General features: G+C 31.1%; 1 protein-coding gene across 1 annotated transcript in view; it reads left to right on the top strand.

Moving 5' to 3' along the window:
- The window catches only part of LOC124361263 (neurobeachin-like protein 1), a 155,692-nt gene that overhangs the window by 47,609 nt on the left and 94,340 nt on the right, over positions 1 to 13,743 (top strand). The window contains 11 exon segments of the mRNA XM_046815310.1: positions 260 to 382; positions 1,993 to 2,179; positions 2,394 to 2,575; positions 4,583 to 4,754; positions 5,597 to 5,730; positions 7,312 to 7,471; positions 9,057 to 9,307; positions 9,419 to 9,577; positions 10,575 to 10,746; positions 11,921 to 12,063; positions 12,437 to 12,629. Of these exon segments, the coding sequence (XP_046671266.1) occupies positions 260 to 382; positions 1,993 to 2,179; positions 2,394 to 2,575; positions 4,583 to 4,754; positions 5,597 to 5,730; positions 7,312 to 7,471; positions 9,057 to 9,307; positions 9,419 to 9,577; positions 10,575 to 10,746; positions 11,921 to 12,063; positions 12,437 to 12,629 (1,876 nt within the window).

Genomic DNA, 13,743 nt, shown 5'->3' on the forward strand with positions numbered 1-13,743 from the left:
TGAGCAATACAATTAAAGTAGGAGAATACTTTCTAAAGCAAAAATACTTTTGTGTATGGCAGCTTATAAATAAGCTTTATGAACAGAATAACATTAATTCCCATTCTTAACTGAGCTAAATAAAACATAGTATGATGATTGTAATTATTACACTTGTGTACAGTGTTACAATGTTTTGATATTGTCATTGATAAGTTGGGGAATTGATAAGAGGGAATCATGAAGAAGATGTCATAACAGTAGAATTGGTTTGTTCCAGCCATTTGTTCTGTGCACTGTGGGAGCTGCTGCAGCCAGGAATTACCAGCCAAACCAAACCAGATCTGACAAGTCACCAAGTGGCATTATGGAACGAGGGATTTTTCCATCTATCATATCTCAGGTATTTGCTAACGTTGTTATATTCTAATGCTAATATTTTATAAACTCGGAGACTGATATTCATGTCATCATAGCAGAAACAGCTCAGGTCAAATCAGTCTAGTTTGCATTGTGAAACTATTCATTTTGTGCAGCCATAATAGTGTAGGAGCCAAGAGCCAATTTTCATTGTAGAAGCACACAGCCTAGCTTTTCTTTGCATCAATAGAACAATTTCTCCATAGAAATAAATTTATTGTTAGCCACACTAGTTTTTGTGAGTTTATGGGAGGATATCAGGAGAGTTCAAAATATGAAATGATAATTTTTTCTCACATCATATATTTTTTAGTTATACAGCCATAAAACATATAGTGAAACATATAAATAATAGTTTTATCATCTCGGACAACCAGATAAAGAGTCTTAGAGTTTCCATTTTCAACGAAATAGTTAGTCGCATATGGTTAGCTGATGCTGATTGAACATGTTTAATGCTTGGTTTTAAGTGTTTAAAGCTAAGAGAACTATGATCTTTGAAACACCTAATTTAGTGTTTTTAACCCTTTTGGCATCCTCCCAGTTCAACTCTCACCAAGACTAGCACGGCTGATGATCACTTTCTTTTTTATGGGTAGTTTCCATATATTAGCAATAATTCCAAGTAAAACCGAGTTGTGTACTTATACAATGCACATTGGTTCTTGGCTCCTGGAGTATAACATCGTCAATGATTGAAATTAAACTCTAAATTATTTTGTTTTAGATTTTAGTGAATTGCATATAGGTAAGAATTGTAAATTACAACGGTTTTATCACCTTATATTGTACAATTTGCAGATTGTGGCCACTATATTTAACAATTCTGAATCTGTAGTTGTTACTTACTTTGTTATTTTAAAACTCAAGACTTGGGGTTATATACCAAAATGTATCCTTCAGCTTGAGGTCTATCCAGGATAGGTTTCAAATGTTTTAAATCGTAGAACTATCTGAGTAGATATTAAGATATGATTAATCTTTTAATCATCTTTATACTATATTAATTTTATTATTATTTAATACACATTTATGTTTATTACTCGGTTTATGTTTCACCATCATCTCAACTTTTGTACACTAGCCTTCCCCAAAAAATATGTATCGTAGCCACTGAAAATGAAGGTATATCTAGCAATGTCGCTCCTGCAAGCAAACAGAATGTGTCAGGTACATTGTTTGCTCCATGTTGTCTTACATTCAGAAAGTTCCTTCAGTATTAGTTAAATATTTTAGGCAGTTAATTTGAAAATTTCTAGTTCCGTTCTTTTGTTTTAGACTACCACTCTTTGATTCTTGTAGCATTTTTCATGTGATAAAAAGTTAGATCTATTTAAATGTAAAATTTATTTATGCTACTATATATTTGTCTACTGAGTGTAATTCATGGAAGTTACATCTTTATATTTTATTACATTTTGTGGGATAGTTCATTCATTAAAAATGATAATTAATTGGCATTTGTGTTGATGTGAAAGTTTTTTTTTTTAATTAGACACATAATAAATAAAACACATTCTCTCATAGTAATTAATAATAGTTTCCTCATTGTTTGAAGTGTGTATTCTATAGTTCTTCTGTTTGTTGTTGAAGGTACCTAACTACTTTTCACTTCCGCTGAGGTCATCTACACCATTGGACCCCCATGTAAAGAATTTTCCACCTGGGATACAAGACACCATCTTTGGTCCTCCTTCTTCACTTCAAGGGCAATTAGGACTAATCTGTCTCTTCCATGAAGCTCTTCAGCAACATCAAATCAAAACTCTGTTCGATGCAGGTAGTTCCAAATTTTTACAATGCACATTAGTATTACTAGTATAGGCTTGAATAATTCTGATATGAAAATTAAGATTAAAAAATAATATCTCAAAACGAAGGTTAACAAATTTATTTCATACATGATATTTATCTCTGTAATATTCTAGGAAATAATGTTACTCTTAGCAGAAATATATTTGGATTGGTAGCTAATCTAGTGTGGATATGGCTAGGACCCAACTGCCGCCTGCTGTTCTCACCTGAGGACAATGCGGAGATGCTAGTGATGAATAGCAAGCTGGTATGGTGCTTTGCTCCTGCAGCATGCTGGGACGGCTCATGTCTTGATCTTGCCGCCACCAACAAGTTCTCAGCTCAAGCTCTGGCTCGTCAATGTCACACACGCACCATCAAGGTAGGCCTACTCGCTCTCCCATTGATGCTGTAATAGTATGTAGCTTATCAGACTTATTCCTCATCCATTCCAAGGGTGTTTCTTCAGCACAAGAAATATTTACCTGTAAATATGTCTCTTATTCTGGACCATACAATGAGAAAGATTTTTTGTCTATAGAATAAGATGTTCCTTTACTGGGTTTTTCTTTTTCTCTTAGGACAAGAAGCTGAAAAATTGGACTTAGTCCTAAAAGGACCTTTGCGCTTTTTAAGGAGTGACAGGATATTGTGTACGGGTAGGGTTGGTTTTTAGGCCACCTTTTGTCGAGATCATTAGGAAAAGTACAGTTGAAATTTTTATAATAATAATTTCAAAGTAGTATCTATCTTATACATTTTTTTATAACAGATTTTACAGCTAATGTCTATCAAAAGATAAAATGTTTACTGCTCCTGGCTTGTGCAAGCCTATCTATAAAGTAGTTGAGCTCGCTTATGTATTGATAGAATTCGTTGAATCAAGTTCTGTTGGAATTTAAATAAAATTTTTTTAAACGTTGGTGTCTAGTTAATTTTGTATAACTTGACTGATTTTCTTGTCATTTGACATTAAACATTTTCAACAAGACACAATTTTGTTAATGCAGGTATTAAAGGAAATAACACAATATTTTTTAGTTTTCCTCTTATCTATTCAAACCTATGTGCCAAATTTGATTTCTATAGCTTAACTTTTATTACAGATACTTTTTTAATAGAAAATACAAAATGGCGGCTAGCAGCTAAACAAGGCATTTCTCAACCAACCTAAGTTTATTTGTCATTTTTTGTTTGAAATGAAGAGTACTATCAGCCACAGAAGTTTGTGATACCCTTTTGTGAACACCCTTTGTGTATGTATATTTCATATATTTATTTTATATTCCAAAAATTTCCATATTATAAAATTTGTATTTTGGTGTGGTTTTTTGTATGAAAAAATTGAATGTCATTATATATACATTTGGATTTTGTTCAAATTGCTAAAGTGTAAGATTTTAAAAATATGCAAATTTTTAGAGAACAATACAGTACTATAATTAAATTTTTCTTATTGGCAAATGTATTTTCATTTTTGAAAAAGAAAACAGTATGGTATAAACCATGACAAACAATGATTTTTTTTTAAAACAAAAAAGTCCTTTCATTTGGTATTGTAAAATGTATAAACTGACTTTGAGAGAATGTGGTTTTAGATGTTTTATGTCACAATATATCCATTGTAGCTTAATAAAATAGTAAGTAGTGTATGACCGACAAGGTAGTGGGACAACATAGTACGTACTTACTGTAATGTCCGTAGTGAATTTAAGTTTATCACAATGTTGCATCACTTGTGCATAATCATCTTTATTCTTTATATCTCAGTTACGAAAATCAGTACCATATAATTGGCTGTCTTCACCTCGATAAAGCAAAACCTCACAAACACAAATTCATCCATAGCACAAAATATTATGACGTCCTTTAAGATAGCTTTAAAACGCAATAGACAAATTCAAAATATAACTTGAAATTTTATACATTGTAGAAGCTTCTTTCTTATTGGATTTTAATTGTAATCACTTTGTTTTCAGTTATGTGGGTCTAAAGATTCATTAATAGAAAATGAAAGGCAATAAAAAACAAATTAAATTTGTATTGGAATTGTTTTTAATTAATTGAAAGTTTATATTTTCAAACCAGACAATGAAATATCACATTCTTTTCAAAACTCACTGTCACCCGTGGAAAGTTACATTTTGTTGAGTAAACAACCTGAAAGTAAATCTTCCCATATTCGTTGTATTGGAATTTCATTTGTCCAATGAAATTCAATGTACTTTTCCTTGAATATATGAACTTTGCAATGGACTTGTTTTCCAAGTCAGCTAGACACCTGAATAGTATTTACTCTTGATTTCTAATATCTATTATATAATATCTAGTCATGCTCATTACTTGTAAATAATGTTGTATTGTATAACAAGTTGTTTGATGTGTCCAGGATGTTATCAATGGTATCGGAGGAGTGCAAGTGCTGTTCCCGCTGCTAGAGTGTGTGGAGGGTGAGGGGGAGGGACCAGATCTCAGTGTGTTCTCTCCCCACCCATCCACCCCCTCCCACACTCACCAAGATATGTCTGAGTGGGCTGTGTTACCTTCCAGCTCTCTCTCCGGTACAGTAACTTTTATACATAGGTTTTCTTCTAATCATGACATATTTTATATGGAGCATCAGATAAGGAGAGATTTATCTCAAAATAAATATTAAATTCCACAACCTTTTGTATAGTTGATCATAGAATGATTGTCTACACATCATGCAAGTCTTATTACTAATAGTTATAACAATAGTTACATAAAAATAAAATAATATAATTTTACAATTTTAATTGTACAATTAGCAAACAAATTTCAACAAATTATTTTAATAGTGAAACTCATTAGTTAATCTGACTGCTACAAAAATAAGATATTTCACTAATTAACCTGAAAAAATGCTTAGAATACTTAAGTCATTCACACACTAAGCCAAATTAAAATCGGTTTTTATGACTGCTGTGAATTTAAAAAAAAACGTGATAATATGGAAAATAATGTAATTTTAAATGTATTTGATTAGTTTGTGTTTATTAATTATTTCTTGCAATTTAAAAATTGTGAGTTTAGCTTTTTTAATAGGTTTAACAATTTTTTTTATTTGAAAAATGTAATGAAGAGTGTCCCTACCACGCAGTCAATGAAAGAGTACCTTAGTAATAAATTTGGAAAGCTTTGATATCCTACCATATTATTCTTAGAATGACACAACATCGTACTTAATTTAAAACCTGTATTTTAAAATATTTTAGTATATTCTGTAAATATGGTTACAGATAATTTACAGGTAATAATAGTTGGTTTGATCACTACACATACCACACAAGTGTTCTGTGGGTCAGTACTAATTTATGTGTATTACTTGCATGGGTTAATTTAATAAAATCACAAATCAATAGAATTTGAATTCTTTTTCCAGAAAAGAAGCTGGAGCAGAACCCAGTGTCTTGTATGTTACTTCTGCTGAGGAACATGCTCTCCTCCAGCCCTGTGAACCAAGAACAGCTCATCAAGAACAACGGAATAGCGATACTGGGCGCTTTGCTGTCAAAGGTCTCTCATATAGCTATAGATATGTGGTTGTGTGATACTTTTTAGAAACAAACTTTTAAACAAGACAAGTTTTGCAGGAATGCCAATTTTGTACTGATGTACACAGTGAATCAGTTATGTCAGTGGGAAGGTTGCAGTCCTACTTTATTTGTAGTTTTTTACAATATCTCAATTATATTTAGTTATTATGGCGATCCTTCTTTTTGTAGAAACCTATTACAGCCATCAATATTCATCACAAACTTAATATGCTGTTAATAAACAAGCTATACTGAAAAAAATGCTAATTAGTAATTTTTATTGAAGAAAAACAAAAAAAGTATGTAAAAAGCCTCTTATGAGCTTTTTAAACAATTTTTGTAAACAGCTGTTGATAGTTTCTGTTTGCAGGATTGCTAAGGACTTCTGTCAATATCATTAACGATATGGGTCTCTAAATTATTTAAATTATTTGGTTCAATTGACATGCAACAAATACGTCTGTTATTTTTCCGTCCACAAACAGATTGAATTTACTGCATGCCATTTCCTTATACACTAGGATTTTTGCTGAAAGGAGACAAAGCCTTTTCAATACTTCAGTTTAGGGTTTCATTTGCAGTATTAATTATGAGAATATTACATCATAATTACCATCAGTGACGTATCTGATGTAAACTAAGCTGTTGGATTCCTTAGTACATTAGCTTAGAAGTCACCTCATTCCTATATTTCTGTTACTACAGGAAAACTGAAGTTCGTCTCTGGTTAGTGTCTATATTTTTATATTGCAAAAAAGAGCTTTGAGAATCATAACAAAATTAAATTTTAGATCATCTTGTAGGTCTATATTTAAACAGTTAAATTTATTGACCATTCCGTCACTTTATATATATGAGGTCTTAATGTATACCCATAAAAACTTACTTAATAATATCACCACAAAAGATCATGATTATAATACAAGACAGAGAGACAGACTTACATACCCAATCCATAGAACTAAATTATTTGAAATGTCCCCTTATTACAAAGGACTAAAATTTTACAATAAAATTCCAATTTCTCTATCCTCTTTGCCTCCAGAAAAGTTCTCTGTAAAATTAAAACATATTTTAATAGAGAAAGAATATTATTCAGAAACTGATTTTCTAAATGATGCAACCTTCATTAATTAAATAACCCCCCAACCGTATCAAAACATTTTGATGTATATATATTAATTCCACTGTATTTATTTTATCACTAATTATTTTTAAATGTGTTTTATGTTTTGTAAATTATTTTATTTTAGTGTAATAATAGCTACATCTATCTTTATTTAATTTTAATATGAATTATAATCTTTACCTGTATCATTAGAGTTTAATGTTTTATATACTTACTGGATCACTGTTTGTGTGATTAATATTGATTATTTATCAATGAATTGTTAATTATATTTATAACTTTTTTTAATTAGGTTTAGTATATTTTAAACTATATTGACGAGTCACCTGTTCATTGTAGATTTTATCTACTACATTTATGTAACGTTATGTGACAATAAATTTCTGATTCTGATTCTAGCCAGCAACAATTTCTAATGTTTTAATTTTGCAGATGCCGTCTCAATCTATGGAACCAAGTGTTCTGAAAGGTATGCAGTTGCTAATAGAAATGGTGAAAAGCAGTGGCAACACAGTCTTACTTCGTTCCATACATCAACACATTCTGTTTAATTTCAATATTTGGTCAAGATGCCCTTTTCATGTTCGAATTAGTAAGTAATTTCATAAACTTTTTAAAACAAGAAATTTAATCACGAGGAATGGGCCGATTCCAATACTCGATACCTGAATACCTTGATACTTAATAGGAACAAAATATTGACTATTCTCGATAGTACGCAAATTACCGTTAGTTAAATCATGTTTTAATTGTACGTTTGCATGGAAAACTGTAGATAGATATTAAAACTAACTAATAACAACTACCAAATAACATTTGGTGTGCAGATTCTATTTCCTATTTCTATATTCGTGTATTCTCTTGTGTCTGCTACTGTTTGTGTAGATATCCACTGCTAAGCGAAAAAAAAAAAACTATCATTAATTGTTTTACGTCATAATTTATGAAGTTGTATGAATATTTAATCAGTAAAAAATGTATAGGTTACAATTTTGGTATCTGTATTTCAATCCAATTTGTTTGTTATCGGCTCATCCCTAGTGTTAGCTAATAGTATTTATATTGTGTACTTGATATTCCATGTATTTTGTTAGGAGATTAGCTTATTAAGGATATAGCTAAGAATATTTTTTCATGTACTCATGATTCCCACACATCGACTAGTGTTGACATGAAAGCATTGTATTAGATTCCAGACTTGATTCCAGAAAACTGGAGTCATGTTTGTCTGAAGAAATCCAAAACAAGTGTCAGGAAGAAGCTTGAAATGAACTCGTTACATTGTTTTCACGTCAGAGACACCTAGACTATTAAATATAGTGAAATCTATATTTGCTCTCATTGTCTCACCAGATGCACAATTTAGTGCACTACGATGTGATAGATACGATCTCTAAGAACAATGGAGCAACCGAATTTCTACACATAACATTCACATTGAATGAACTCTTCGCACTATAGCTAAGTTATGTGTAAAAAACTGGAGAGTGTAGTGTAGACATGTTATGAAACAAAGTGTAGTCTAAATGTACATTTTGTTTTTAACACATTGATTGCGGCGTACACACATTACTACTAGCTCAGCTGTCTTAAAGTCGATACATGATGAGAATCACAGTGTAACTGTTAACAGTGTATCATATAGCTAAAGATGCATTATAATTTCACACAATGACTGTAGCTGACTCACATATATACTGTTCCAGCTGTCCTAAAGACAGTACATGACTTGTATCACAGTGATACAATAACTAACTGGCATTAGATTTATTTATATTAGGATTGCTTGTCATCAGGAGTTTTATTGTTTAGAAAATGAAACAAAAGGCTCTCTTTACTTGAAATCGTGTTACAAACTGGTAAACATTCAGGAAAATTAAAAACTTGTTCAAGCAGTATAGAATAGTTTTAAAATAAATTATTTTCATTTAAACATGTTAATATAAAATAACATCTCTGATCACTATAATAGTGCTATAGTGTAAGTATTCAATAATTTTATTCATTGTAATAACAAGATCTATATATATTTCAATGTGATTTATTACAAAATCTAAAGGTACATGGAGCTGGAGTAATTTTTTTTTATGAGTTTCTGTTGACTTACTTAGTACTCTTATTGTGAATGTTTATACACTACACATTAATAAAAATGTTTGATTTCTTTTGATTTTTAGGTCACATACAACTTATGTCAACAATAATAAAAGATGAAAGAAAAGTGTTCAGAAAAAGATATGGTGTTCAATTCTTTTTGGATGCAATCCGAATGCACTATGCTACCTCACCAGAAGTTAGTGAAGAGGAAAACAAAACAATACGTATATCTCTGTTAAGTCTTATAAAGTTTTATCTTCAGAAGGAATGCAACATCAAAGAGTTAGCAGCTATCCTTGGGTTTATGTCAACTGTGAAAGAAGAAATATTGGTAAGTTCCATCTTGCAACAAATTGAACATTTGTTAGAAAGTAATAGCTATGGTAATGTTCACATGGATTATGCGTGTCACACTTGTAAGCCACAATGTGTTATTTGGCAGGTGATAGAGGTGCTGGAGATGTTGATTGCTCAACTGGAGAGCAGATCCTGCAAGGATCAGCTTGTTTTGCTCATGTATGAACCTCAAGCTGCTGATCTTATATACTGCCTCCTCCTCAACAAGACTTTCTCAATGGACCTTAAACATCGAGCACTGAAGGTCCTTCATTATCTCTATTACAACCATGAACTATCTTTCTAAATTGTAGTTTCTACTATTTTAAAAAGTTACAGTATAAATAGTTGATAGTATCGATAAATCCTTTAATGCTTAGACAGAAGATAAAAGAATCATATTCATGACATGTGTTGATAATACTTGAAGTAATATTTTTTCTGAATTCTATAAATAAGAATGGACTTCAATGGTTCAGTTATCAATGTCAGATTTCAAACTATCTCCTCTAATTTTGTAGTGTAAGAATTCAGTAAATTATTTACAATTTTAAAAATTTAATAATTTGGTTTTACAAGTAATATTCAGATGGTGTCTGGTTGTATTGTAGGTGATGTAGCTGCTCCTTTTTAGCTGTTAAATTTACTTTGAATGTCATCAGCAGATTTGGGCTGAAAACTGTCATGTAGGAACACCATCCCTTGACAGGGCTTTCCATTCTCCACAATAATTTCATAGCATTTTCACCATACATTCATTTTTTGTAGGTGACAGTCTTGGGGTGACATGTGTCGAGTTCATAAAACCGATAATATAATAAATCTTAGCTATGCAGGTTCCTCAGTCCTCTCAAACATCATGAACAAAAAATTACAAGAAACACTATTCAAATTTATCGTTTATGCCTTTTGAAGAAGTGCAACAGGTGCCTCTTATTGTTCAGAAAATTTGTATGACTTATATGAATTATTGAAATGAAGAGAATATAAATAAAGAAACCTAAAATGTTAAGATCTAGTTAAAAATGAATAGATCTCTAAAATCAGAAATCTTTAAAATTAGTTTATAAAAGTGAACATGTACTGAAACAAAATTAAGAAATAACTCTTTTGTGTAAAATTGTGCTGAACCATTTAGTTGTGTAGCAAAATTTGCACCTGTCACCAGAAATAATGGTTTAAAACACATTCATTTTGTGTTGAAAAGAGTAGCCAGTTTGTATTAGTTGTTATGGGATATTTTTAAAATATGTGTTTCGCAGTTGCTGTCTGTGTTGTTGCGGACTGAGAAGGTATATGAACGCAATAAATCTCGGCTCCGTCTACAAGACAACACTGCGATTGGTCTTTACCCTGGACTCATCTCCATGCTACCAGAACAACAGCTATCTATGGAATTCACTGCAATGTTGCTTGATCAAATACTGCTGACAGGTTAGATTAATGCATGTTCTACAAGTTTTTTAAAACTTGATTATGCTAGTTGTTTTCTACTCACTAGTTCAGTGTATCGGTTTTAAGATGTTCCAGTGTGATTTATTTATAATAGGTATTTTTCATTGTTAATGTTTGGTACATTTCATGAAATTAAAAAAATTTAAAGTAATTAAAAACAGACTTTTAAAAGTATTTAATGCAACATTTTAATAAAATTGTATCAACCTCTATTTAATAATACGTTTTTCATTTTATACAATTAATTTATAAATCTAGTACTGCCCATAGAGTAATATTAGTACAGTGGAATCAGGATAATCAAACCATTTTTTTTTCAAAATCTTACATAATTAAACTTTTCCTCTAGTGCATTGACATATGTACTATGCATAATGTTGAAATAGAGTGGTTGATTTCAATTTTGTTTTGGGTTATTCATCATTTGTATACTCATCATACACAATTTCAGAACTAGAATTCCTAAAAATAAATGAGACAGAAGAACAAAGCAGTGATCAATACTGTACTTAGCTGAGTGTGGTTGTGTGTATGGCTGGACAGGCCACTGTCACGCTGCTTGAGTAGGGTGAGTCACAAAAGATAGAACTCCTCTAGTACACCACTCACAGTGCCTGTTTGATTTTCATGTATTAGTAATGTGAATGGTCTGAATGTCTCCTTACATTGCCTCTCTGGTGCCAAGGTCAATGTAACATTTCCCTACCATCCCAGTACATAACTCCTCCTCCTCATATTGAGTTTGTTTAGCCATCATTGTTGAAATGCATCTGTTAAAGTGAATTATAAGACCTGCATCATGATTTTCTTACTACATTAAAAAATTTTTTATAATGTATTGATACAGTGCTTTTAAATATGTGGTGTACAATTAATTAATATTTTTTATATAAATTTGTCATGGAGTTAAAATAATTTTTCAATCTTTTTTGGGACGCTTGTTATTTAAATTTGTATACTGACCCATTGTGGTTTGAATTATCAATTATCAATTTCACTTTGTAATTTTTTCAGCTAAAGTATAAACTATATTTGCGGAGTTTACAAAATAATCAAATGGTTAGTCAATTAAGTACTCCTACCTTAATATTTTAGCCCTTGTTACTTCCAGTCTAAGGTATTTCCAGTATGTAAAATGTGATAAATGTTACAGAAAGCAGCAGCAGCTATGCAGGAGCCTTGTCCCTACTGCAGGCTCTGTCTCTTGCAGACTTGGAGATCAAGCTGGAGGCGGCCAGGAAACTACTCACAACCACATTTATGAGGCCAGCTGCACCTCAGAGTCTGGCCAAACAGGTGTGTGTCACTACACAGAATTGTAATGTGCAGCTACAGGATTAAGTTTGTTTTTATTGAAAAATCCTAAGTATATAGTTTTTAAAATAAAGTAAAGAAAATCTAAGAAGAAACATTATAGTGGTTACTATCATTTATAAAAAAAATTAGCAAAGTTTTTATGTATTATTTTAAATAAGAGAATCAAGAATTTTTAATTTTTTAAATAATATTTTATGAATCCTCTTACTTTTTTTATCTAGAGTTTTTACTTCACTTATAACATAAACAATATTGGCACAACATTAATATTTTGAACTATTTTAGAACTGGATTTTAAAACTACATTATGACTATTTTTTACCAATCTTAAATATTACATATGCATTTACAGATGGGTTGGCAGGATTGCATAACTCGACTGTTGGTGAAGAAACCTATAACAGATGTATGCAGTGAGGTATTCCCTGATCTAATGTCATTTGATGATGATGGAGAGTTGTTGGATCTGGATCCAGGTCGAGTGTCACCATCCTCAGCATCTCGCATATCAGATGCTGCATTCGCAATTGAGACAGAGATCAAAGGTAACGAATTTTACCATTGCTTTTCCCTTATTTTTGTTTAATATAAAGTCAGATATTCAATCAATAAAGATATTTAAATAATAAATAACCATTTGTTTTTAGGCCCTCTACATAGTCAGGTCCATGGTAGATTTTGGTGAAGTAGGATTGCAGAATAATGTTATCTAGTGACAAAATATGGGTAATTGTAATTGTCCCTCTGTAAGCAAGTCCCAACTTTTAAATTTGTAAATAAGACTAAAGTATATTGTATGAGAACAACACGTATTTCACACCTTCCCTTGTGGTATCTATACAACTTGAATGCCTTGTGGTATCTATACAACTTGAATGCTAGGTTTGCACAATCCTTCTATAACTAGGTAAAATTCAACATAATATATTATTAACAAATAGGAGGGTCCTAAGTTACTAGTTCTTTTCATAACTATGCAGTGTTGGCCTACAATATAAAAAGCAATTATACTTCTCCGATTATAGACATCCATATGAAGTATTAGTAGACCCTGAATTAATACTCACTAGAATTTATTTTATTTATATTTTTTTATGTTATTTTATTAAAGTCTTAGCTATTAATTTTATTTTTAAATAGAGATAGACTTGACTAAAACTGTAAGGAAGCTTTAAATGTGACTTGTCAATAATAGTTGTGATTTTTATGGCAGTACATAAAATTTTGATTTTGAATGCAAAGAATGAGTCGAATTTCTTGGTACAGTAGTCACTCCCCATTTTGCCACAACTTAGTCTATCTTGATTACAGCTTCATGTAAACATATCAGTGTATCCAGATGACAATGATTAACTGTCTACTATGAGGAGAAAATGTATCATAGACAACAGTCTTCAGTCATACAAAACATCTAAGCATGGCCTTGACATTGAATTTGACTTAAAAAATTAAAAATTAAATTTTTCTGAAATCTGTCATACTCATTTGCCATTTTATCAAGAAGTTTCAAATAACTTGAACTCGGTATTGATTCTGATCCTTGGTCAACAATCTAAGGAGAAGATTTGCTGCCACTGTGATATTTTTTAGTTTTTAAACTTTTGGCATGAATAAAATGAAATGTGGCACTTCTCTGCCATTTCATTAGTCAATTATTTG

Source organism: Homalodisca vitripennis, chromosome 4 (genome assembly GCF_021130785.1).
Source record: "Homalodisca vitripennis isolate AUS2020 chromosome 4, UT_GWSS_2.1, whole genome shotgun sequence".
NCBI classification, from domain to species: Eukaryota; Metazoa; Arthropoda; class Insecta; order Hemiptera; family Cicadellidae; genus Homalodisca; species Homalodisca vitripennis.